This window comes from Pongo abelii, chromosome 13, assembly GCF_028885655.2.
Source record: "Pongo abelii isolate AG06213 chromosome 13, NHGRI_mPonAbe1-v2.0_pri, whole genome shotgun sequence".
In the NCBI taxonomy this organism is placed as follows: Eukaryota; Metazoa; Chordata; class Mammalia; order Primates; family Hominidae; genus Pongo; species Pongo abelii.
In genome coordinates, this window is record NC_071998.2 from 107,930,620 (window position 1) to 107,952,934 (window position 22,315).

The following is a 22,315-nucleotide window of genomic DNA, read 5'->3' on the forward strand; positions in this document are numbered from 1 at the left end:
CCTTAGTAGGTTAGGGGCCCATCTCTCAGCCTTGTTCCCTCCATTCCCCACCCTCCATACACATGCACACTTTATGCTTTCCTCTATCACAGCATTTATCAAATTATAAAGCATTTATTTAAAAAATCTGTTCACCTATTAGTCTTTCCCATTTGACTGTGGGATCTTTGAGAGCAGGGACTGTGTCTCACTTGCCTTAGCCTCCTTAGCACCTCATATTAGGGGCTCAAGGAACTATTGTGGAATGATAGAGCGGTGAGAAAGGATAAAGGAAAGAAATGAAAGGCAGACAGGGAAGAACAGGTTCCCCTGGGGTGTGGTATCTGAAAGGACTGTCTGTGAGCAAGGCTCCTCTCAGGTTGGTAGGTTAGACCTGCTGATAATGACCGAGGGAAGGCAAAAACTTCAATGTGTGTATCTGTATTCCCTCCAGACCATTTTGTTCTCATTAAGGGGCTGAAGGCAGAGAGATAGCAAAAGCTCCACATTCATCTCCAGGGAAATTCCACATACTTAGTGCCAGACTGCTGAGAGAAAAGGGTCCTATCTAACAATCCTGCTCCCTCAGGCCCTGCATCTCTGTCTGGGACTGTGACTGTGACAGGGGAATGAGTATGATTTTGCACCTGTTTGAATCAGAGTAACTAGTTTACAACAGTATTAATCTCTTGTCACTTCCCCTAGGAAGATGGAGAGTGGGGATGGTCTCCAGTGCTTTAGGTAATGATGCACACACATGTACCCCAAATAATATAATGAGCAGTCTGCCAAACAAAGACTCTGCCATTTATGAGTATGTGGGAGGCTTTGGCAACAGGTAATCTTTGAATTTGTTCTAAGTTTTCTGGAGAGGGAAGGCCAAACCATGTTTCTACCTGGTTATTAAATTTCTCCCTTCACCACTGCAGTTTCTAATTGATTGCATAAAGCTGACCTCATCTTTCCCATCTGTAGAATGGGAATGGCTAACCGAGATAAGAATGGAAAACACCTTACACAAGTCACTATTTCTTACTGTCACACTCACGGCAGACATTGCTAAGTAATCACTGCATTCTTTTCCACTGAGCAGAGTCCTGGCCCAGAACCTCAATGCAGTATTCCAGACAGTTGATTACAATGGGCACATAAAGAAAACTCAGGCCTGACTATGTGATTGCTAATGCCTCTTCCCACTCTGACTTTGTAAGGTTTGACTTTACTTTATAATGCAGCCCTGAAGCTAAGATTTGGAAGCAAGTTATGCCAGGGGATATTGGTGATAAAGAGAATATTTTCACCCCTGCTCAAGCTGAAGGTCTAAATTCCAAGTCTTAGCTTTCCTCATTTATTTTACCTGTGGATAAGAGAAACAACAGGAGAGCAAATGTTTACCTTTGGGTTTGATACCAACATCTAAAGAGTTCTCTGAGGCTGCTGTGGTATGCCTAAACCAACACCGACTCCGTGACTAAAGCAGCCTGGGTTCAAATCCCTGCTTTGCCAAATTCCCTGGTGTGAATCCTGACAAGTCACTTTCCCCTTCTGAGCCTCAGTTTCCTCAAGCATGAAATGCAGATAACAACGCTTGACTTACAGACTTTTTGTGAGGAGTAAACTGGATGAAATAATGTATGTGAAAGTGCTTTGTGTGATGCACTGCACTGAGCACATGCAGAGGATTATTATTCTTGGTATGTACCAATAGGAAAAAGACTAGGGTGTTCCGTTCCAGATGGACTCAATCTAAACCGGGGAACAAATGCTTTTTTTGGTTAATTTCATCTTGTGGAAACGGCAGTCTCATGGGCCTATTTGTGTTTAATGAACCACATCCTGTATCGTCTTTTTGCATGGTTCTGAGGAGAAATAAGTTGGCTCTGTCTTCTGGCATGCTGTAGACTAGTGAGTGTCCAGCTCGTATTTAACCTCCTCCAGTCTCTCTGCCTTCATCCCTAGAGCTAGACTGATCCTACAAATAACTGCACAGAAGCTAAGGCACAAAGGGAGAAGAAAGGGATAGTTAGCCAACTCTCACCACCATGCTGGGACCCTACAACAGACAAATGCAGCCAGGCTGGGATTTTTCACCTAGGATAAAATTAAGGAGTTTAGATTCAGAAGTGACTGCCCTGGGGTCAAGCAGCTAGGAATCAGAAAAGCCAGGTTTATCTGAGTTCAAAGTCAGTGCTCTCAAATTTTCAACAAATTGCTTTTAATACATCAGTAGTCTTCGTCCTTTCTGGAGTCAGAGAACCCTTTGAGACTGCAAGAAAGCTATGGAGACTTTCATCCCAAATAAAACACAAATGCAGATGAACAACACTTTGCCTATACCACTAAAGCATTTATGACCCTCCCAGGCTCACTCAGTCACTCACTCATTTATTTCAATAAACATTATTGAATGCTATCAATATGCCAGGCACTGGCTAGGTATTAGCCAAGCAGGCATGGTCCCTGCCCTCACAGAGCTTATAGTGCAGCAAGAGAGAAAGATGTAAACTAATAAATGTGAACTTACAAACAGGTTATGTGTAGCAAAGGAACATCATTCTAAGAAAATAAAAATGTAGCAAAGGATCCTGACACAGCCTGAGGCTTCTTGAAAGGTTTCCTGAGAAAGTGACATTTGAGTTGGATGATATGAAGTGATCTCAGCAAAAATGGGGAAAAAAAATCAGCAGAAGGCCAAGTGACAAAAGGATTGCAGCTTGTTCTAGGACTTGAAGGAAGGTCAGTATGACAAAACGGCAGAAAGCACGGAGACACACGGGGCTGAAGAGGTTGGCTGAGGACAGATCAGAACTGTTAGAGCCCTGAGGCCATGGGAAGGAATTTGCAAATTATCCTCACAGCAGTGACAAGGCACCTAGAAGTTTTAATCCAAGGAATAACATGATGGGATCTCTATTTTAGAAACATCCTATAATGGTTAATTTCATGCGTTAACTTGGCTGGGTTATCAAACTATTTGGTCAAATAGTATTCTGGGTATGTATGTGAGGATGATTTTGGAGAGATTAACATTTGAATTGGTAGACTGACTAAGCAGATTGTCCTCCTTAATGTGAGTGGACTTAAACCAGTAAGTTGAAGGCCCCAATAGAACCAAAAGATTGACCATCCTGCCTGAATGTCTTGAGCTAGGACATTGGTCTTTTCCTGCCTCTGGACTCCAATGGAAACATCGTCTTTTCTTGGATCTCAAGCCTACCAGCCTTCAGACTGGAACTTATAGCATTGGCTTTCCCAGTTCTCAGGGCTTTGGATTCAGACTGGAATTACACCATCTGCTCTCCTAGGTCTCCAGCTTGCTGACTGCAGATGTTGGAACTTCTCAGCCTCAATAATTATGTTAGCCAATTCATTATAATAAATCTATATCATCTATATCTATATTTACATATCTATACCTGTATCTGTGTGTGTGTGTGTATATATATATATGTATATATATATGTGTATATATATATGTATATATCTACCTATAAGTCTCCCGCTACATATCCATCCTGTTGGTTCTGTTTCTCTGGTTTTGTTATCCTGGCTAACACACATCCTCAGGGCTGCCACGTGGTTAGGATTCAGGGAGGCAGGGTAGATGCAGGCTGACCAGGCAGGAGAACAAAGCTGGAGTCCACACAAGGTATGATGGTGACTTGGAATAGGGTGGCAACAGTGAGGAAGAAAAAAGTGGGCAAATTTAAGAGTTATTTGAGAATTAAAATTGACAGAACTTGAAATGGTTTGGAAATGGGTGGGGGAAATCAGCAGAAGATCTTCTCAGAAGCTAAGGTACAAAGGGAGAGGGAAGGGATAGTTAGCCAACTCCCACCACCATAGACAAATGCAGCCAGGCTGAGATTTTTCACCTAGGATAAAATTAAGGAGTTAAGATTCAGAGGTGACTGCCCTGGGGTCAAGCAGTTTGAAGTCAGTGCTCTCAGATCTTGAGAGAGGGTGTTGAGAAGGATTCCTAGGTTTCTTGTTCTGCTTCTAAACAGATAATGGTGCTTCTCACTAGAACACTAGAAAAGTATTAGGTTGTGTGGAGTGGAGTTTGGGCAGGCAAGAGAACTAGAATGATAGCAAATATCAGAGGAAAGCTTGAGGTTGGAGGTATAAAGTAGGACTCATCAGTGTGGGGATTACAACAGAGATCATGACCATAGAAACAGTCTAGAAAGAGGGGCCCATAAGACAGGCTCCTGTGAAACCTCACTTACTAATGTTGCAGAAGAGGATGAACCTGCAGAGGAGACAGAGATGCAACAGTCCAGAGGGGAGGTAGAAAACCATGAAGATCTGGTATCACCAAAACAAGCACAGAAAGTGCCTCACACTGGAAGCAGACAACTTTGTCAAAGGCTACTGAAAGGTCAAGCAAGATGGAACCTGAAAACTGTCCACAGGATATTGAATCACTGAGGAAGTGAACCAAGACCTTGCAGGTCTCAGACCCTAAGAACAACTCCATGCATATCTTGTTGCCATCTTAAAAGCAAGTTCCCTCAGGAAACTGAAGGCTCTGGAGAATTATCCAACTCTCATCAGCCCCTTGGCCCACCTGTCCTCAAAAGAAGAGGCGACAGTTGAATAATCATTCCCTTCTCCTCCTCCACCTACAACCCCTGAGATGCCTTTTAAACAGCCAAAAACTCCTTTAAAAAGTAGTCTGGGAATGTTTCAGCTGACATTCAAAAGTGCATTGTAATTCAAATGGAAATGCAGAAATGCAATCCCTTGGACAGTCTAGGAAAATGATAATAGAGATAAGACACCTTTTAAAAGTGGCGACATGTATTTATCTGTGGGGACATTTCTATACCATGGACTCTCCCAATCTAAACTCAGGAGCAGTGCAAACTTCACATAGAGAATGTCCTTCCACAGGGGTCACCTAGGCAGTACACTTGGAAAAGACATGTTAATTGCATAGCATTCTTTCACTTCTAGCCTCTCTTTATTTCCCCATTTCTCTTTGTGGATTTTGGTGTGCATTTGTCTAGCTCTCTTTGTTTTTCTGTCTCCTCCTCCCCTCCCCCCTTTTCTCTCTCTCTCTCTGTCTGCCTTTCTTTTCCTCTCTTTCTTGCTCTAGCTCTCTGTCCCTCCCTCTCTCTCAGACACACACACAGAATGAACAGTTCTTTCACATACACACATCTGTCACCTTCCATAGTCAGTTTCTCTATAAAAAAGAAGCAATTAAAAATTCAGAAAACTTATTATATTTCTAATTCCTGCATCTATCACTATTCTCCCTAAGTAGAGAATGACAGGGGATGATAAAAGTTACAGATTCCTTTTGATATCTCCCCAGTCCAGTTCCACAGCTCCTTCCCTTCACTGGCTCCAAGCCTGTAGCTAAACTCACTGAGGCCCCTCCCATTCCCAGGACAATATACCTCTGCCCTTGATCCTGGGTCACAATGATGACAAGGGATGAGAGCAAATTAGCAAGCCCCACCCCTGCTCACACACGTGTGTGCCTTCACGCACATGCATACACACAAACATACACACCTGGAAACACAGTAATCGAAGTGGATGTGGCAGCCTTGGGTGGAGGGCATGGGTTGGATCAAGATAATTAGGCCCTCAACTCAGAGCTGGATGGGTCCATCCATTGCTCTATTTTCTTATTCAATCTATACAATGACTTTGCATTTTGCATATGGAAAAACTGATCTTAAAGAATGAATCACTTTGCTCAAGATCACACATCTGGGAAGAGGTGGAGCCGGGATTTGAATTGAGATCCATCTGATTGTAAAACCTGTGCTTTATCTCCAAATGAGAAAGTCTTTATCCAAGGTAGCCACAGGAAGGGTGACTTTATACAGTGAACCCTCATCATGATATAAAGCTCATGTATCATGATCACAGCTAGGGAGAATATGTGAATATCAAGTCAAAGGGTGAAATGGAGCCCCAGTGGGAAGAAGGTAGTTTTTTCAAAATACAGGGATATCAAGAGCACAGAAACATGTAGTGAAAGTATTATGCTTGAGCAAGAGACTCAGAAGTTCACACACTGCTTGAGGGAATGGCACAGGAGCAGAGGTGATGGCTAAAGAAACCCGACATGCTAAACAGCTTCCATGCTAATCATGCCTGGAACCTAGAGCTTCCAGGGATGACTTTGGCTACTCTAGTTGTTTCCTAAGGCCCAGTTCTTCCTGCGCTAGATTCTACCTTATTGACCGGTTCGGTGTTCCAATCCCCTACAGACTACTGGAAAGCTCAGAATTCCCACCTGGTGATATAAAACTCTGCCTTCCTGCCTGGAGATCTTACCAGTGGTTATTGGCATGCCCAGTGCCCCCTCTGGAATCAACAGCAAAAACTGGGTCTGTTATTCTAGCTTTTATTTTTGCCCTATTACAGGGAAGAAAATACAGAGGATCTAGACCACCATACTTCCTTTCTGTGTCTAGAATAGACATTACCAACCGATCGTCTCAATGATTCCAATAACTTACACACAGTGTTCTAGACAAGCCATTCCCTAGTTGATCAGAATTGGCACATGAAAGCTAGAGAGCATAATATGATAGTGACTGGGTATTCCAACCAGCCTGGAAATGTCGGCCTCCTCCCTCTTCCCAGCTGTCTACCAGTGGATTTTTAAAAGTCTGTAACAAAAATGGTGAAATATTGGGAGACTAAGGCATGCTGGTAATGAACAACGTAGGAACAGAGCCTATATCTTCTTTATTTGGTGCCACAATATCTGATGCACACACAAAAAAATACAGAGAAAAAGCAGTTGGGAAATGTTCAAATAATTAATGAATAACTATGACTTTATTTTCCTGCACAATGCACCTTTAGAAACACTTAGGGGAATGAGAGTAAAGTAAACTCCTCATGGGAAATATTTTAATCAGGCACATTCACCCCATCTCCCTTGGCTTTCCGGTAATTTCCAGTGGCTTCCCCAGATCATAAAAGTGGCCAGGGTCCCATCATTATGAAACCTGGGAAGGCTAGGGCATTTGTTTCTAATGTCCAGGGACACCAGAGCTAGGGCGAAGGAAGAACTGGGCTCAAGTTTGGATTCAAATACCATCTTCTTGGCCTTTTGCCTCTGTAAGTTAAGGTTTCCCTTCTGGAAAGGGGGAAGTGAGTACCCTTGCCTCCTCTGCTTTCTGGGGTAGATGGGAAGATCACAGGAAGGCCATCTGGAAACTGTAGAGGGCTATACAAATGCTCATGGTTGTTATCCATGCCCTATTTGGTCTATTTTCCCCAACCTACTCTACCAAGTTTGGCCCCTCCACTCCTCCCTTCACTAAGAGTTAAAACAACACTTACAGGGATTGTCTTTATCTAGTGACATCTGTAATTCACAGATGAAAATGAGGGTTGAGCTCACACATTAGCAAGGTATGGAGCTGGGACTAGAATCCTCGGCTGATGCCCATAATTTTTACTTTATTTCAAGCTACTGTTTTCTATGTACCTACTATGTACCAGACATTTTATCTACATCATCTCATTTTATTCTCCCAAAAGCCATGCGAGAGAATTACTATCCCTCATTTAATACATGAGGAAACTGAGACTTAGAAGTTCTTTTACCTGAGGTTACCTGCCAGGTGTGTAGAAAGAGGAGTAAATACATGAAATACCCTCCATCCCACTTCAGCACTGCACTATCTCTCCTCCTCTCACAAGTTCTGCCCACCGAGTTATCAGCCTCCAAGCCCAGATTCATCCTGGCCTGGTTTCCAACGTTTAGCAGATGGCAGTGACACATAACTCATGGCTGGGGAGAAAAGGGGATACTAGCTATCTTTAAGTCCAAAGGCTTCTTTCAACTCTACAGATGCAAATCCCCAGCTTCTCATCTCCCCATTCCCTAGCATCACTCCCAAATATAAAAAATCAAACCAGAGTATTTGATCTACCATCTAGGTGGTCACAGCAGGTGAAGATAGAGGGGAAGAAACACACACAGAATGGTTAATTTGACCTCAATGCATCCCCTATCCTCTTCTTGGGAGCAAGTATGGACAATGGAAGCAAGAAAAGTGCCTTTGCAGACTAGAAGCCCAGGAAGGAAAACACCAAGTTTACCCCGCAAGTTTGCGGCAAAGCCAGGTCTTGAGGGGGACCCCCCAGCTATTATTTCAGCACTCTTTCTTCCCCCCTCCCGTCTTATTTGTAACAGATTCCATGATCCACCATGCAAGGAATGGGATTTTCTGGAATGAGAAAGTCAAGTCTAAAGTCTGAAGACAGTTAAGGATGGAGAAGGGGTGGGATTTAGAATCAGAGTAGTGTCCCAGGCCCCAAACGTGGTATGAAGCAAATTAGTTATTTAGCCACAGTGAGTGAAGGTTTTTATAAACATAACCTAATTGTATTACTTCAAAGTCCTGAAGCTTATTGCCCTGCTTGATGATGTGTCACATTATTTGTAGGGTAGCACAATGAGACTTCTATTGATTTAATGCACTTCCTTAAAGACTGTCATTGTCACAGCCATAAAACGGAGCTATTCCCAGACAACTCAATTATATCCACTGTGCCCATAAACCACCCCGTGCCCCACACAGTTGCACACAGGAAGCAGAAAGGGGTGAGAGCACGACTGGGGATGCAAAGCTCCCAGGGACAAAGGGAAGGGATCTAGAGATTGGGAAGGCAGGTGGACTAGGGTTTTATCCAGTTGGGAATGTGCGGCTGCATAAAAAGCACTAGACAGGAGGTGTAGAGCACCCCACTTGGTCTTGGCCCTGCCAAGCAAAGCTGTGTGAAAGCTCCCTTCTTCTCCCCTATAGACTTAGTTTCCTCGACTGCAAAACTGGAGTGCTATGCTCAATGAGATCTTTCAGATCCCTCCTGGCTCCCACATTTTGTGGTTTTTTGTTATGATTGCTTTCGTTCTTGGAGATAGGGTGGCTGAGCTGTATGAAAAGATGCAAGCATGTTCTTAACATTGCTCTTCACCCTTTCCATCAATTGAGAGACTTTCTTTTACAAATAGTTGATAATAATAGTATTAACTATATCAAGAAGCATTTCAGTATAGTTGAAAGAGGGAAAGAATATGGGCTTTTGCAGCCAGCCAGCCTTGGGTTCCAATCCTGACCCTGCTACTTATTAGCTGTGTGTCTATGAGCACTTGATGTGGCATATCTGAGACTCATTTTCTCACATGTAAAATGGGAGTATGAATACACTGACCTATTAAAACACATGTATACACATGTGCGATATTTCTAACTTTCTCAAAATGCTATTACATAAACCACTTATCTTTAATGTGAGAAGCAGACAAGAATAGCTACTTATGTAGCCATTTCATAGGAAGGGAAAATTGAGGTGGAAAAGGAATAACCTTCACAAGGTCAGTGGGCAGAGACTGGTCTCCTGCACCTGGTCTGAGGAATTCCAATTCTGATAATAGCTGAGAGTCAGAGGGAAATGAAATCTGCTGGCCCTTCCTGAGGATAAAAGCCTCACTACGGGACAGAATGGAAACCGTCCGCTTGGTCATGAGGTGATTGTTTTTCCAGCAGAAGGGAGTTCTTCTTGGGAGAGAAGAACCCAAGATCTTCTTGGGTTCTTCCAAGAAGCCTGGAGAGAAGAAAGTGTCAAGAAGACACCACTTGCCGACCCCCAACCTGATCCCTGGCAGTTGTTTCAAAGAGAGGATGTGGGAAGCAAAGTACCTGCAGGAGAAGGCAAGGGTTCTGGAGTCTAGAACACTAACTTGAGGCCTCAGAAAATGTCTGACTTGACAGAATCCTGCAAAATCATTATACGATCCCTCACTCTGCCCATGGTGAAACTGAAGCTCAGAGAGAGGCAGGGACTTGCCCATGGTCACACAGCTTAGATGTGGCAGAGCTAGGATTTAGATCCAAGGCAGCTCAGTTGTCTCCCCAGACCCCTTGCCTCTACAGCCTGCCTGGCCACCTCCTCCAGTAGGCACTCCGGGCTTACCTTTCTGATACTGGAGCCACAGCTGCTGCTGGACCTTCTTGCTGGGAAAGTGGATGATGCAGGTGAGCTCTGAGCCATAGAGGGCCTCTGCGATGTAGTGGGAGCCATAGTGCTGGATGAAGGACAGCAGCTCCTCCCGACTGCTCTCCTTGGTCAGGATCTTGAGAACATTAGTGAAGCCTGGACAAGAGAGGAGCATGTGGAGGTGGTCAGATGTGGGAGGCTGGCAGCTAGGCAAATTATACAGTAGCAGGGGTTCTTCCTAACCTGGATTTGGTGCCTTACCCCTCAGCACAGTGGCAGCTTGGTGGCTGCACTAGTCCAAACATACACATAATTCCCTCACTTAAATAGCAAAGAATGCCTTCTCTGAGGGGCACATCAGACACAGTGACCAAGAGGGAATCTGGAGGAGAAAAAGGCCTAAACTCAGCAACGTAGACCATGGGAACTTAAACAAGATAAATCAGGAAGTCAAAGCTGATATCTACTCACTGAGCAACCAGTGTGTACTGGGAAAACTGTTAGATGTTTCACCCTCTTTATGTAACTTAACCTTAGCCACAATTGTATATAACTTGACAACAACAACCCCCATTGTATAATGAGCCAGTCAAAGCTGAGAGACTAAAATTGAGTTATCTTGAACTTCCAGCTAGAGAAAGAAGCTGGACTCAAACCCACTTATGTTCTCACTGCAACCTGCATGCATCTTCCACTGCACCAAACAAACCAGGGCTTGAACTGCCCATGGCTGGAATCCTAACGCTGCATTTGCCCAGAGTCAGCATGTATTCTGAGTCCATGAATCTGATTCCTGGTTTAGCTTCCTGTAGCATTGCTTTTCTTTATATCTCTGCTGTTCCCTCTCTTTAACAGTGGTGTGTTCTCTCTCCCTAGATTTCCACAGAGCCTTCTTGCTGCTCTATTTCTTAGTCCTAGGCTAAGTCCTCAGCACTTAGCATGGGGCCTGCACAGCAGTCACTCATTAAAAACTGCTCCCTCTTTCTCTCCTTCGTCAAACAGGCACATGACCAAGCCATTCTTCCAGGGGCATTCCTGAGCTCCTCCCTGCTACTGGACAAAGCCTACTCACCTTCTTTAGAAATTCAAGGTTCCAAGCTCATCTCTCATGAGCCACCCACACTAAGTTTTAGCTCCAGCCAAATTAGTTTTATTATTTATCCTGAATGTGACCTGGAATTTCTATCATTCTATCTTTCCTTGCATTCTCACTACCCTCAACACACACACACACACACACACACACACACACACACACACACACACCTGAAATGGCCTCCCTATGTCCTCCCTAAGTCACACCTATGCTTCAAGGCCCCTGGAAGTCACCTCTTCTCCAAGAAGCCTTTCACATCATCATGGACAGGAGTGCCTTCTGTCTGCACTTTCAACATGCACCATCTTAAAGTCAGAAGCTCTACCTTATTTGTCTCTATATCTGCACATGCATCCTCCCTGCACACCCACCCCAAATGGGTACATGGCCCAGTTCCTGGGACACAGCAAACACACCAACCACAATTATTACAAGAACAACCAACACTGTGCCACATCAAAGTAAAATGTAAAAGAACAAGCTTCTCTCCAACATTAAAAGTGAGCTCCAATTTGCCAACATTTGATTGACAAAAGGGTTTTCCAGGAGCATCATTATTGATTAATTAAAGCAGATGCACTTTTGTACTTCTAATAGGAACATCATAGTCTTATTCACAAATGCAGTGTGGGGTGTGGGGGGCAGAAAACAAAAATAGGGCTCAAAGAATGGGTGTTTGATGAGAACAACCCCTCTCCATCAACCTGTTAAGTAATACAACTGGCTAATTAATACGGTAGTGTTAATAATTAGATGGTTTCTGTTAAGTAATAAAAAACAATACCACAGAGATGCCCTGAGGCTCTTATCCAGGCAGACAAAACTGCAATCAAATCCTTGATTCATTCATTCCCTGCTCTGCCACTTACTAGCTGTGTGACCTTGGGCAAGTTATTTAACCTCCCTAACCCTCAGTATACTTATCTGAAGAAAAATGGGATAAATAATGCCTTCCTCACAGTACTGTTCTGTCATAAGAAATGAAATATTATAAAATGCTTAACAGATGTCAGCAATAATTACTATTTCTACTTCCCAGAGGGTGAAATCTTCCAATTCCCAGGCTATAAGAGCTCCATTTTGCTGATGAACAAAGAAAAGAGAACAAAAGAACTCATAGATAATTAGAGGACACTCAGACAATAAACCAGTGAAAGTGTTATTAGTAAGAGTTAGGGTAGAATATCCTAGGTCAGGCCTCATCTTTCCAGATTCTTTCATTCATTCCTTATTTTTCAGTTTTCATTTATTTTTAAAAATTCCTCCATCATACATGAGCACCAACAACGTGCTAATCTTCGTTAGTTTTGGAGATACTAGAATAAATAAGACCCAAGCCCCACCCACAGTTCTCAGGTCATAGACAAGATTCCAATATAAATCAAGGACTTGTTAGTGTCTTGATATAGATATTCAAGCACCGAGAATCCTGTCAGTTGTTTTGAAGGGAATGGAGAATGGGGGAGGCATCACAGAGTAATATAGTATATGTTCCCAAGACAAAGAGGTCCAGGCAGAGGGAACAGTATGGGCAAAGTCACAGTGGCATGAGAGAACATGCACCATTTTGGGCACTATAAATTGTTGCCATCTGTTGGAGCTTAAAGTTCATGTGGATATAATGTGGGTGGTGCATGAAAAGGGATGGGGGTGTGGGGGTTATATAAGATTTTTGTATCGGAGATGGACAGGAAAAGAAATTAGCCAGGAGAGAAAGAGAAATTGGTGTCTGAGGAGAATTTATAATTCACAAGCTTGAAATACTTCAAAAACATAAATGTGACTTAGATACTGTTTATCCCCACTCTCCTATTCATACTTCCACACCCTACTCAGATACCTTTTCCTCCAGGAAGCTTCTCTAGCTCCCCCAGAATGATTAGCTCCATCTTCTGTGCCACCGCTTCCCCATTATTGCATCGACCCTACTGTCTGTCAGACTCCTGTCCACCCACCCTCCCTAGGACTCCTTGATGGCAGAGAGGATGCATCCTCATTTCCTCAGCATCCCCAGTGCTCTCATATGCCCTGGCACATGCTAGGTCCTTGGCAGCAAGTGCTAAATTATTCCAAGTCCCCTGGCTGCCCAGGCAGTGGTCCTCACCTGCTGAGAGGGTGATGGTGCTGAGCTTCACACGGTAGAGGTTGCTCCGGACCCGCCACTGCTGCACCATGGGGTAACCCATGGCCTCATCATACCTGATATCTCCTGGGAGAGAAAATAAGATGGTCACGTGAGCCCAGAATTAAGACGCTTCACACCACAACGCTCACCCTGCAGCTCTTGGCTCTGGGTAACAGACACCTCTTTGAAGTACAACTTTCATTGGGACTGACAATTTTATGAACCCCACCCTCCAGGCCTCTTCCTGGTCTCTAATCTCAGCCCTACCCCTCATTTTTCTCTACACTCTATAGCTTGCAAGTCCCCTTTACCCTACAAGCAAGAGCAACCTCAGGTCAGATCTATGTCTTACCTAACCCCATTTGCAACTTGCCACCAGGCACTAGACATCTCAGTGCTTCCGTTTCCACATCTGACACTGTAGCTATCTCTAATACTCTTATTTCATAGGCATGTTGTGAGGCTCAGGTAAGGTACTAGAAGTGGGAGCCCTCTGGTAACCTAGAAATGTTGTACACGTAGACCACATGTAAGTAAACTACAGCCTATTTGTTATGTATTGTCTGTAGCTGCTTTCACACTATGACAGCAGAGTTGAGCAGTTGCAATACAAACCACCTGCAAAGCCTAATGCATTTTTTAACTTTCCCTTTATGTTTGCTGACCCCTATGTAGACTATCATTTCTTAACATGGAAACATGGGTGTTCATAAGTATTATGTACAATATATGTATACAGAAATAAACTCTTTCTATTTCAAGTAAGACTGAGAAGCACAGGCAAAACAAAGTTTAACTGTATAATTTCTCAGCATCTTGATTATATTAACAATGCTTGAAAGTAGTGTGCAAACTTCTTTGACCATAAAACCCCTTTTGTATGAAAGGTCCCTTGGAATTCATGTTTTATAGAATAAATTTCAGGAAACACTGGTGTAAACAAGAAATAAAAACAGAAAAGACACAACAAAGTGTTAGCGGTGGTAAATGAAAAATTCTTGTTTTCTGATTTATATTCACAACTATTTTCTAAATTTTCTACCCTAAGCTTTGCAAACTCTCTTTTTTATAAGCTGAACAAAAATACATTAAAAAGATGCTAGTCACATCGCAGTTATTATTACTGTTTTTATGTATCCATGCTTTCTTGTGCCTCTGCAAATGGCAGGCACATTTTCAATTCTTTTCTCTTGTCCCCTGGTGAGTAGGCACTTAAAGAGATATTTGATACCAAGATTAAAATGAGAATCTCATTGGAACAAATGATTTCTTCCTGGACGTTACTGCAGTATTAAAGTTGTCCATTACTGTCAACTTTTTTTTTTCCTCCTTATGCTCCTTAGCCTTTTCAGGAATAAAATAGTTTTTTAGAGGCTTTCATTTTAAAGTGAAATTTTCATGATCCCCAAAGATATGTCCACTGGAGTGAGGTTGTTTGTTATAAATACATCCTCTTTGTTTATCTGCTCTGCGTCTCCTGTCCTTCCTTTGCAGAGGCTAGGGAGAAAAGGAGATTGTGTGGAGGGAGGAAGGGCAGGGCTGTGTTTTTGACTAAGGGCAGAGAAAATGTCTGCACAAGAAGATTCAGACACCAGGGACAGGGCAGTCTCTGCTCCTTCCATTACTGCTCATTCATGTTCAAAGCAGACTTGCTGGGGGCATTGGCAGCCAAGGCCTATCTCCAACAGAGGGAGGCAGAATGATGCAGGCTGTTGAGAGGCAGCTCTTTCACTTGGTGGCATGATGTCCAAACATAAAAACAAAACAAATTTAAAAATTCCTTCTGATTATCAAGTAATTTATAAAACCATCTTCTCACTCCATCTCTCACTTCCTTCCATCCCTGCTCATTCCTGGATTCAAGCCTCAAATAAAAGCTTCTCCACTGGAATGGATGTCAGCTTTTTGAGGTCAAGGTCATGGTCTATATTCCTCCCCTTCTACAGAGTCTAGAAGACAGCCTGGCTTATAGTAGCCTCTCAATAAATGCCTATCCACTGGCTGCCTAACTCTCGCTCTGTTCCTAACCATAAACTCATCCCTGGGTTACTCTATCGCTGACTCTCACCTTGCCCTCCCCATCCCAGATCCCCACCTGGGGATTATGGTTGGAATGAAGCTATGTCATGGAGGGAGGAATTTTTCCTGGTAATAATTAATAATAATAATAATAATAAATCTTTTGAAATGCAATAGTTCCTTTTATTAGGAAATCTCCAAAGATCCTTGAGTCAAAACAAAGAATCATAACAATTTGAACCACTAATGGATACCCATAGTGTCCCAAGCATTTTATATACATGATCTTTATTTCTCATTAGAATCCTAAAAAAATAATTATCATACCCTATTTTTTTGTTATTGTGTTTTGTTTTGTTTTGTTTTTGAGACAGAGTTTCGCTCTTGTTGCCCATGCTGGAGTGCAGTGGCAAGATCTCGGCTCACTGCAACCTCCGTCTCCCGGGTTCAAGTGATTCTCCTGCCTCAGCCTCCTGGGTAGTTGGGATTACAGGTGCCCACCACCACCCCTGGCTAATTTTTTGTATCTTTAGTAGAGACAAGGTTTCATCATGTTGGCCAGGCTGGTCTCAAACTCCTGACCTCAGGTGATCAACCTGCCTCGGACTCCCAAAGTATGGGGATTATAGGCATGAGCCACTGCACCCGGCCCATACCCTATATTTTAGAGGAAGAAACTGAGACTCAGAGAGGGAAACTGTCCAAAGACATACCAGGATCAATGACAGGTTCAGTGGCCTTTCCATTAAAGCACAGCACCTCCTCACAGACCGTGGACATGTCTGCTTTAGGAGGTAGTAAACTCCCCATCACTGGGGGTATCCAAAGAGGGATAACCACTCAGGAAGGATGTTATAGACTTGATTCCTCATTAGGAAGGAAGATTAGACTAGACACATTTTGCAGTCCATGTTAGCTCTGAAATTTTATGATCTTAAAAAAAATGAAAATTAAGGAAGGCATAGAAATTTTTTGTAACATTTTACAAGGTGTCTTTTACATCCATCATTTCATTTGATCTAAATCTGGGTCCCTCTTTGAGATAGCACAGGTCAGGGGTGATGTAAGATAGTGGATATGCCATCAGCTTTGGAGTCAAGACCGACTTTGTTTAAATCTTGACATGACTATAGACTAGCCACGTGGCCTTGGAGGAGTTCATGACCTTGCTGACAAGTTTAAAGGGGACAATAATGGCCTTGCAGGGTTACATGGTTTAACACATAAAAAGTGCCTGGCCCCCAGGACCCCTTAAGCACATGTGGGTTCTCTCCTCCATCTGTGCTCTTTTACAGGAAAGGCTCACAGGGGTTAAATGACTCTTTGGAGGTTTCCCAGAGCTTGCAAGTGATGGGGAGGTCAGACAGAGATTTCAACCTAGGTCTGTGAGATTGTGGGGTCTTCCCTGGGGAACAATTCCCCTCTCAGTGAGAGAGCTCTATTTTCCTTCCCCATGATGATTGCCCCGTGACTATTCTCCCTGGGCAGTGGATAAGGCACGCAACCACAGCATCACAAAGGCAGAGTCGGGAACCTCACATCTTAGGAAATTTGTTAAGAAAAGGGTAGGAGAGGAACTGCGAGCAGAAAAAGAGGAAAGAGCATCCTGGGGTTGGACAGAAAATATGGCGTCTCAGGAAAGCCTGCAAAAGGCAACTTCCCAGTGGAGAAAGAAAGTGGTTGCGGGGTGGGGGAGCGGCAAAGTGGAGTGGAAAGGGCAAAAGACTTGGTGCTACAGCACCCAGGTTTTAGTCCTGGCAGATATGCTGTGTGACTTTGGACTGGTCCCTTCTACCTCTCTAAGTATAGCTTCCTAATCTATCAAATGGTAAAAATAATAATCACCCCACAGATGGCACAGTGCCCACGTACAAAAACGAGCTGTGTAACTCGAGTGCTTTCAAGTAGGAGGGGCTCCTGGTTGGAGAGTCCACTTCTTTTACTTTAGAATGACTTAAAATGAACCAAGAATACAAAATACTAAAAGTGGAAAAATACCAGAAAATTGTCAATGAGAATGAAAAGTGTTTTGAGACTCATTCACAGAGGCAAAACTCTCACTGAGAAAAATCATTCCTGTTCTCACAGAGGAACCTCCTCTCAAAGATGACTGCAGTCCCAAGTCTGGGGTCTCAGGGAAGTCCCTGGTTCTGCACAGCCAATAGGAGCCCAAGAAAGGGTAAGTTCCTTCCCATCCCCTTCTTCGTGAAGGAGGAGGCTTGACAGAGCCCATCTGGGATCTGCTGAAGACGGACATGCACTAGGTGTGTGGTCAGGGAACCTGGGAAGGGTCTGGCACATGTCTTACCAGTGAGCAGTTGGAGGTCCGGAAGGGGCTCGGAGAGGACCCCCCGGCACTGCTCCTCCACCGGCAGCGGGATCACCAACAGCCCGTCGGCCAGCTGGGGAAAGTCCTTGATGAAGTTGTTCTCCCTGTGGAGAGGAGCAGAGAGACTGCCAAATCGAGGAAGTGGAGACTGCTGGGGACTGCAGGGCAAGGAGGCAGGATGCTGTAGACTCATGCTGGGGTGGCTTTGCTGTGATGCCTCTGGTTTCCTGAATCCCAGCTCTGAGAACATGGTGCTAACTACAGGTTCCTGAATCAGTCAGGCTGGGGTTCAAGTTTAGCCCCACTGCTTACTTGGCTGTATGATCTCAAGCATGCTACTGTTCCTCTCAGAACCTCAGTTTCCTTGTCTATAAAGTGAGACTCAGATCTAAGGGCTGTTGTAAGCACTTAGTGGTAAAAACCTACCAATTATTTAAGATACTCTCTGATGCTCTATAAACTGTATATGTGGCTGCTAAATGTCCCCTGGCATAAGCAGTAGCAATGTTGAACCAGGATGTGAGAACTGAGAATAGTATGTAGTGTTTGAAGAACAAGGGGGCAAGACTAGGCTGAAAAAAAAGAAAAAAACAAACAAACAAACCTTGGAAAAATAGATGTTTGTTAAAATGGAAGGGCCCTAAGAGACTTTTTTTTGGCTCAAACTTTTCCTTTTACAGATGGGGAAACTGAGGCCTGGAGAAAGGGAATGACTTGCTGAATCACAACCTGATAGGTTAGACTCAAACCCATGTCTTCTGACTCCAGGTTAGTGCTCTTTCCCTTGCTCTAACTTCTTTAGGTGCCTCTAACCCTTTCCTGCAGGCCAGTCCCAGGGAACAGAAGACAGACCTCTGAATGACCCCAGAGAACTGAACTGTGAACAAAATTCTGAGAGGACGGTAGTAACAGTGCAGCAGAGGGAGGCAGGTTTCATTCTTCTAGACAATAGACCTGCCTAAAAATTAACAGCCTGTCAAGAGAGGTGGTGAGCTTCCTGTTACTGAGGGTGTGCAAGCAGAAAACTTGGCAGCCAATTGGCACGGATGGTATCGAGGGCTTTTCCATATTAAATATGACTTCTGAGGTCCCTTTATATTCAGAAATTCCCAGCATTAAAGACATGAATTATAGTCTAGAGAGGAGGAGGAGAGAAGAGAAGGGGGAGGAGAAGAACGAAAGGAGGAGGATGTTTATTACTTCATTTTGACACATGGAATGGTCAACCTTGAAATGAAAATCAGAAGCACAAAAACAAAAATATGTGATGCCAAAGCAATGCCTTTGAAGCCTGTATCTCAGACAGTTCAAAGCAGCTGTAAAAGTGTTGAGTGGCTTGGGTCACCTTCCTGTCTGCTCAACATCTCTGCACCCCACTCCAGGCACCTTTGAAGCTCATCATCAATTCATCCATTTAATGAACACTTTCTTCATTTCTGAGTCCAGAGGATGTGACATTATCACCATCTTCAATACCACCAGCCTCACCATCATTATCATCATTGTCTTTGTCATCTGTATTATTCATTGAATCTTTATAATTTGCTAGGATCTAGCTAAATACTTTACATACATTTTATCACTTAATCTTCACAGCAATCCCAAAAGGTAGATATTATTATCTTTAAGTTGCAGATAAGTAGCATGAGATTTGGTGTTAACAGGTGGTAGAGCTGGGATACGAACCCAGGTCTGGCTGGGCCTAAGACTGTCTGCCCAGGCATGCATGTGCATGATGGTGAGTTGTAAGGCCCACACTTGCCATTTAAGCATGCTGCTGTGTGTGGGTGTGCCATGGCTGTCTGTGGAGTCATGCTTGTTTATGTCTGTGTGTGCCTGTGATAATGGGTTCTACCTAGACGGTTGGTCTTCGTCTGCAAATCTGGGAGTGTGGAACAGCAATATGAATTTAAAAAGACAGGCTTCTGGTAGATGGAAGTACCACCACATAGCATGTAACCCTAGCCAGGACTAAATGTCCTCATGCCTCCCTTGTGAGGTGGCCTCTGGTGATTGATAGATTTTTCCCTGAAAGATGTAGCAGGATGGAGGGGTAGTCCATGCCCTAGTCAGTCAACCAGCATGCACTGAGCACATACTTGGGTGGAATCCTGTGCTGGGTGGTGCTAAGAACACAGAGACAGATTGATGTTTCCCCTTGTTGTCCTCTAGATCTTCTCAGCCTAGTGGGGAAAACACAAAAATGGCCATGCAGAACAATCAGTGGGGGCTGCTATCAGGAATTCTGCATGTGCTGGGTGCTGCTGCACAAGGTCTCTTCCCTACAAGATCCCCAGCACTTGTTTTCACTCTGGGCAGGAGAGGCTAAGGGTGAGGAGGTAGCTCAGCCTTGGAAGCTGAGAAGAGCCTATGAGGACTGGGCTCCAGTTCTGCCCACACTGCATCCTAGCTGTCTAACCTGGAGCAAACCAACCAAATCTCAAGGTTCTGTTCTGTAAAACGGGGATCATAACAGCTATTCAGCTGGCCTTAGTGGAATGGCTACAATAACAATAGCCTTTTATTGAGCACCTACTATGCACCAGACACAATTGGCTGTACTTACTCTTCACCCAACTCTGTGAAGTAGGTGTCATTTACATTCCCCATTTAGACATTGAAAAGCTGAAGCACAAAGAAGTTATGTAACTACCTAAAGCCACAAGGCTGGGAAGTGGGAGATCCCAGGTGGTTTGGCCCCAGATCAAAATTGAGTAATATATTGCTTTCAACCATGAGTTAAGTTTTAAAGTTGATTCAATCTGGTATTTAATTTTTCCAGAATTCTATGAGGTTTAAAAGCAAACTAAATGCTTAAGTCAAGTATATTTTATACTTTATTATGTACTAAAAAATCACCAGATTGCGGTGTTATTTCTCAGCTTGCCTTTCCCTAAGCATTCACTCAGACAGTTGAATATAGAAGGGTTAATATTTATTGCATGCCTAGCATAGAGTCTTTGTTTGTCTAACAGGTCATGGTAGATGTCTTCAAAAGACATCCTAGCACACTCCTCATCACTGCTTGGGTACAGGGTGCTAAAGGACCTGCCTGTGACACACACAGGCTGTCAAAGCTGGAAGGGCCATAGTGCCTGGGCATGTGCCGAGCCCAGACAGGATGCAGCCAAGAGGAGGACCTTGCTGCTCCTACAAGAGAGGAGAGAGTTAGCTATTCACCACATGCCCCAGGCTCTGTTCTCTATGTGACCTCTTCAAGCCTCACGCAAATGCCACAAGATAGGCATATATTCCCCGTTTAACCGACAAGGAAATGGATTTTCCATGGACTTACACACTGGACGCATTTGGGAAATAAAATCTGAAGGCAAATCTATCATTTTTCACTTTACTACCCAAGGGTCTCCATTTCAAATCTCTAGAAATGTTCTTACAATTGCAGAGGAGGGAAGGTAATGCCACCTTCTCTATCTGCATGTCCCTCTCTTCCAATCCTTCTCCCTTCCCGTCAAGTCACTCTTAGCTCTGCAAGGAAATCTGACGCCAACGGGACAATGCAAGGAAGCAGTGTGCAAACTCAGGAGGCAGGGGCCTGGCTCAGGACACCCCTTCTCAGAGGAAGGTTTTCCTTCCTGAGCTTCCAGAAAGTAGAGGGGGACTTGGAGAAATGCAGAAAGAGAGAGAAGACGGAAGGGTGAGAGTTAGCCAGCCAATATGGAAGGCTGGGAAGGAGGGTGGCAGGTAGGCAAAGATGAAGCCCGAATGAACAACCCAGCAACGGCATGGTCCCTCGGGTACTGGGTCCCTTTGCAACCGCCTGGGCGATGGCCACAAGTCCTGCAAGGCCTCTGCCAGCAGAGGGCGCCCGGGGCCTTTGCATCGATCGGCTGTTTCGGGAGGCAAAACACGGATGAGAGAGTAGCTGCTGGGAAAGTTCCGCTGGGCTGAGAACCTCAGATGTAAGCCTAGACAGCAGCTGCAGAATCCACCCACCTGGGAGAGGCGACAAGGGAGCTGGCAGGGTGCTGGCTTAAACTCGGGTGCTCAGGAATAATTCAGATTCTCAGCGCTCGTGTGTGTGTGTGTGTGTGTGTGTGTGTGTGTGTGTGTGTGTAGTAAAAACTACCACACAATTCGTATAATACAAAGACAAATAATGGACAATATTTATTGATTGATTATATGTGTTGCTCATAAGTTATGCTGTAGTTCATGTGCCAACGTGTGTGTGTGTGTGTGTGTGTGTGTGTGTGTCTGTAGTAAAAGCTGCTAGGTAACTAACCCTAGTAATAATGATAATATTTACTGAGATTTATTGATTGCATTTGTTGACCATCTCCTATACTCAAGGTAGTGTGTCAAGATATAGCAGCATACAGGAATGGAAAACCAAAGGTTGTATGTTCTCACTTATAACTGTGAACTAAGCTATAAGGATTCAAAGGCATAAGAGTGATATAACGAGCTTTGAGGACTTGGCAGGGGAAGGTTGGAAGAGGAGTGATAAAAGACTACATAATGGGGCCAGGAGCAGTGGCTCATGCCTATAATCCCAGCACTTTGGGAGGCTGAGGCAGAAAGATCCCCTGAGGTCAGGAGTTCAAGACCAACTTGGCCAACATGATGAAACCCCATCTCTACTAAAAATATACAAATTAGCTGGGCATGGTGGCACCCACCTGTAATCCCAGCTACTCGGGAGGCTGAGGCATGAGAATCATTTGAACCCGGGAGGCAGAGGTTGCAGTGAGCTGAGATCACGCTGAGACTCCATCTCAGAAGAAAAAAAAAAGACTACGTATTGGGTACAGTGTCTACTGTT

At 44.0% G+C, this 22,315-nt stretch overlaps 1 protein-coding gene across 2 annotated transcripts in view; it reads right to left on the reverse strand.

Annotated features, from left to right (window-relative positions):
- Window positions 1-22,315, reverse strand: part of ASTN2 (astrotactin 2) — a 997,527-nt gene that overhangs the window by 301,156 nt on the left and 674,056 nt on the right. For both annotated transcript variants that reach the window (XM_054520535.2, XM_054520536.2), the window contains exons 14-16: window positions 17,512-17,636; window positions 13,164-13,268; window positions 9,940-10,119 (exon numbers count right to left, since the gene is read on the reverse strand). In XM_054520535.2, coding sequence (XP_054376510.2) covers window positions 9,940-10,119; window positions 13,164-13,268; window positions 17,512-17,636 — 410 coding nt within the window. The remainder of the gene's footprint in view (window positions 1-9,939; window positions 10,120-13,163; window positions 13,269-17,511; window positions 17,637-22,315) is intronic.